The sequence below is a fragment of the Otolemur garnettii genome, unplaced genomic scaffold, assembly GCF_000181295.1.
Source record: "Otolemur garnettii isolate 467f Iridium unplaced genomic scaffold, OtoGar3 scaffold00085, whole genome shotgun sequence".
NCBI lineage: Eukaryota > Metazoa > Chordata > Mammalia > Primates > Galagidae > Otolemur > Otolemur garnettii.
In genome coordinates, this window is record NW_003852480.1 from 2,020,087 (window position 1) to 2,023,843 (window position 3,757).

General features: G+C 38.1%; 1 protein-coding gene across 2 annotated transcripts in view; it reads right to left on the bottom strand.

The window, feature by feature from the left end:
- The window catches only part of FAM198B (family with sequence similarity 198 member B), a 44,821-nt gene that overhangs the window by 25,521 nt on the left and 15,543 nt on the right, over positions 1-3,757 (bottom strand). The window contains exon 2 of one of the 2 annotated variants that reach the window (XM_023516024.1): positions 2,961-3,175. In XM_023516024.1, coding sequence (XP_023371792.1) covers positions 2,961-3,175 — 215 coding nt within the window. The remainder of the gene's footprint in view (positions 1-2,960; positions 3,176-3,757) is intronic. The other variant, XM_023516025.1, reaches the window with a different exon arrangement.

Here is a 3,757-nt window from a genome sequence, read left to right on the forward strand (position 1 = left end):
TCATTATAACTGAGTTCTTAGGTCTCAAGGTCATTAGTTTCTCATTCTTCTATCATCATTCTCAGGAACTTCAGTATCTATGCTAACCATTTCACAAACACCTGACCTCATAGTGATTACCTTCACCTATTTAACCCTAGGTACCTTCAGGCATTCTCCACTTTATTATTATAACATTTTATCATACCAACTTGTTTCCTTACAAGTTGTTTCCATACCTTAGTTGTTATATAAAAAAAGCTAAACATATGGAACACACAGTTAGTCAGAAACTTGTATTACTATTTGTGATCTTACTAGCTATGTAACACTGAAGAAGGTAGATAGTTGTGGACAGACAATTCTTCATGGCATTTCTGCAGTTCTTATGTTAGGCTTTGTTCTACATTTATTTTTAAGGATATTAGTATAGAAAACAGCTTTGCACAATACAAACAGAGAGTGTCTCCCTCTAAGAAGGAAAACACATTTAATTCAAGACAAAGTTAAGAAAGAAAATGCATTCTTCCAAGGAAAATATCAAGTAGGCTTTCTAGCAGCCCCTTATAAAACTGGGGGTATCCTAAGCCTAGGCTTCCTCAGCAGCAACACACCACCAGAAGCATTCACCATGCCCACTGTGTATCACCCCAGTAGAACTCGATGGGCAAGAAGAGTATAAAGCTCATGCTGCCTACTATATCATGAGTAATAAAGCCATTGTCTCTGACCCAGGAATCTTGTGTCTTCTGCTAATATCTATCAATCTATGACAGACTTACTTGTTGACTTCCAAGTAAAATAAAATCTCAGACTTTTCACAGTTCTTGATAATAACCTTTCTTTACCTCAGTTTTCTTCCTGTAAAATGAAGACAGGGTTTCTACTTCATAGAGATAGTACATTAATTAGATGGAATAATGACCTAAAGCATAAACAATGCTTAAAACCAGGCTGAGCCTCACAGCTGGTTTCTTCAACACTCTTTAAGGAGCCAGTGTTTGGTGACTGTGGACTGCCTCTTAGCCAAACTAAACAGCTCACTCCCAAGCTCAGTCCTCACGGGGGCATTCTGTTCCACTGACACCAAAGATCCCTCCTCCCTCATCAGAGTTCCTGCTGCCCAGACTATGGCTCTATACTAAACTGATTTTCTTCCTATATTTTCATCCCTTTCCAGTTTCTTCCTTCTAGCCATGCACAAAAAAGAGGAACTAAAGAAATGAGAATGTTCTGCAAATGTTCTAAGGCAGTCCCAAATTTCCATGAGATACTAATTAACAACACAACAACAGAAAACTAGTTTTTCTAAAGTAGGGGAAGGGAAAGGCAGTAAATGAGAATTCTTTCTTGTTTTTTCTTTTTAACTCTAAGTTATCATATGGACACTTGCACTCGAATGTTTATAGTGGGGCAATTTACAATGGCAAAGATGTGGAAACAACCCAAATGTCCTTCAGTACATGAACGGATTAATAAATTGTAGTATACGTATGCCATATAATATTATTCAGATATTAAAAAAATGGATATCTAGTATCTTTTGTTACTACCTGGATGGAATTGGAGACCATTCTCCTAAGTAAAGTGTCACAAGAATGGAGAAACAAACACCACATGTACTCAATACTGAATTGGAAGTCAGTGATCAACACCTCTATTCTCATACGGAAGCACAACTCAGTGAATGGAATTCCAGTGGGGGAAGGTGGGGAGGGGATGGATTAATTCCTACCCAACAGGTCTACTGCATTCTGGGTGTAAGACACGCCTATAACTCTCACTTTAACTTTACAAAATCAAACTCTGTAACCAAGTTACAACCAAACATATGTACCCCCAGAATAATCTGAAATTTAAAACAAAGGAAAAAAAAGACAAAATAAGTAAAGTTCTGAGATAGCAGCTAGCAGGAAAGGGAAGCAATTGCTCAGACTACTGAAGTCTTATGTTTTAGATGACATGATGTCCAAAGATGCTCTCACTGTATACATTTTAGGAAGTAAAAATGTTTATACTCCTCACAGCTGGAAACTAAACTCCTCTTAAGAAGGGTCCTTAAGAGAAGCTTAACAGCTTCAAAATCAGACAACTTATTTTTGAATCCCTGCTTAACAACTTGTTAGCTAGGTAACATCTAGAAAATTTAACTTCTCTAAACTCATTTTTCTTACCTGTAAATTGTGGATAATCATAGCAGTTATCTTATACAGCTATTGGTAAGACTGAATTTATTAGGGTATTTGTAATGAACCCTACCATAAATATTTATTTTATTTAAAAACAAACAAAAAAGCATGAGGGAGTGGAGAGCGTCATGGGATCTTTATTAAAAGGAGAAAAGAGTTATTTTTAAAAACCATATAAAATCCAGAAACAATTACATAAATGATCAATATTTATTTTCTCCAGTGTTGAATAGGAACAAAAAATTGCAATAAATTATTGGAAAGAAAATAAGAGAAATCGTGGCTGTAAGCTATACAGCCAAGGCAGAACACACTGTGAGATGATGAAAAGACAAACTTTTACCATCGAGCGATCCCAGGCAATCCCAGGAACAGCTTTTAATTGAAAGCCTTAACCTCATCAAGCCTCAGTGTCTCACCATAAATGAAGACTACCCCCCATAGCTCCATGAGTAGGAATGCTGCAGATGACCAGTAGATTCTATAAAACCAATTAAACTGCTGAAGAGCACGTATGATTACCTCCCCCAAAGACTATAAAACATAACAAGGGCACAGGGGCTCATGCCTGTCATTTCAACACTTTTGGAGGCTGAGGCAGGTGGATCCCTTGAGAGCAGGAGTTTGGGGTAAAATGTTCCCATGTGGATCCTAGGCTGGCCAGACACAGCACCTCACAGCATATACTCTGACGTCATAAAAACACCAGGAGCTGAAAATTCCTCAGCATCAAGCTAATGTAACTAGGTTGTCAGTCTTAGAAAAGCCACTTACTTGATGTGATAAACTTACCTGTAACAAAAAATCAAAGAGTGCCACCTTGGACCACTCATGGTGATGTACTTCAGTACAGCCCCACTCAGGTTTGGGTACTCGGCCATTCTGCCAGCACTTCTGTCTCAGCACCTGCTGATAAGTTCCCCAGGTGAGCTTAACGGAAGAATGGGTGTCATTACTTGCTGGAGATAAAGATGCATCCCAGAGAATGATGGGGCACGGGCGGCCATCTACAGAATCAGAAAACAAACACTCCTTCAGCTATTAACTAGGTGGGTGTCTTGGGCAGATCACTGCCCCCTTCACAGCCTGACTCTCTCACCCATCAAATGTGAGCGCTTTATTAGACAATATTTTAGAGTCCCTTTATATTCTGAAGTTTTAATACTTTTGTACCTCAAGGCTTCCTATTTGAAGTCTTATATAGCAGAGAGTTATTGTTAGATAGTGAAAAAAAGTATTTTTCATATAAAGTACTTTATAGATGTGGCAGGAATAGGCTAGTAAACCCCAATAACAACGCCCTCTGGTTGATGTGGTTTTATTCCACATCTAAAAGCGGTCACCACAAAAAGGGGGGGAATCCAGACATTTATAATTGTCTATTCAGTGTCTGAGTGGCACTGTTCTGTATTTGTAATAACCACTGTCTGATTTTCTGAGGCCACATTATGATGTCAGGAAGAGAAAGAATTTTTAGAAGTCGCAAATTTAAAAGTGAAATTGTATGGTTCACACCAATCACTATAATCTCCAAAGAAGGATAAAAGAAGCAAGAGGTTTCTTTATTTTTGCCTTTTCTGGTAGAAACC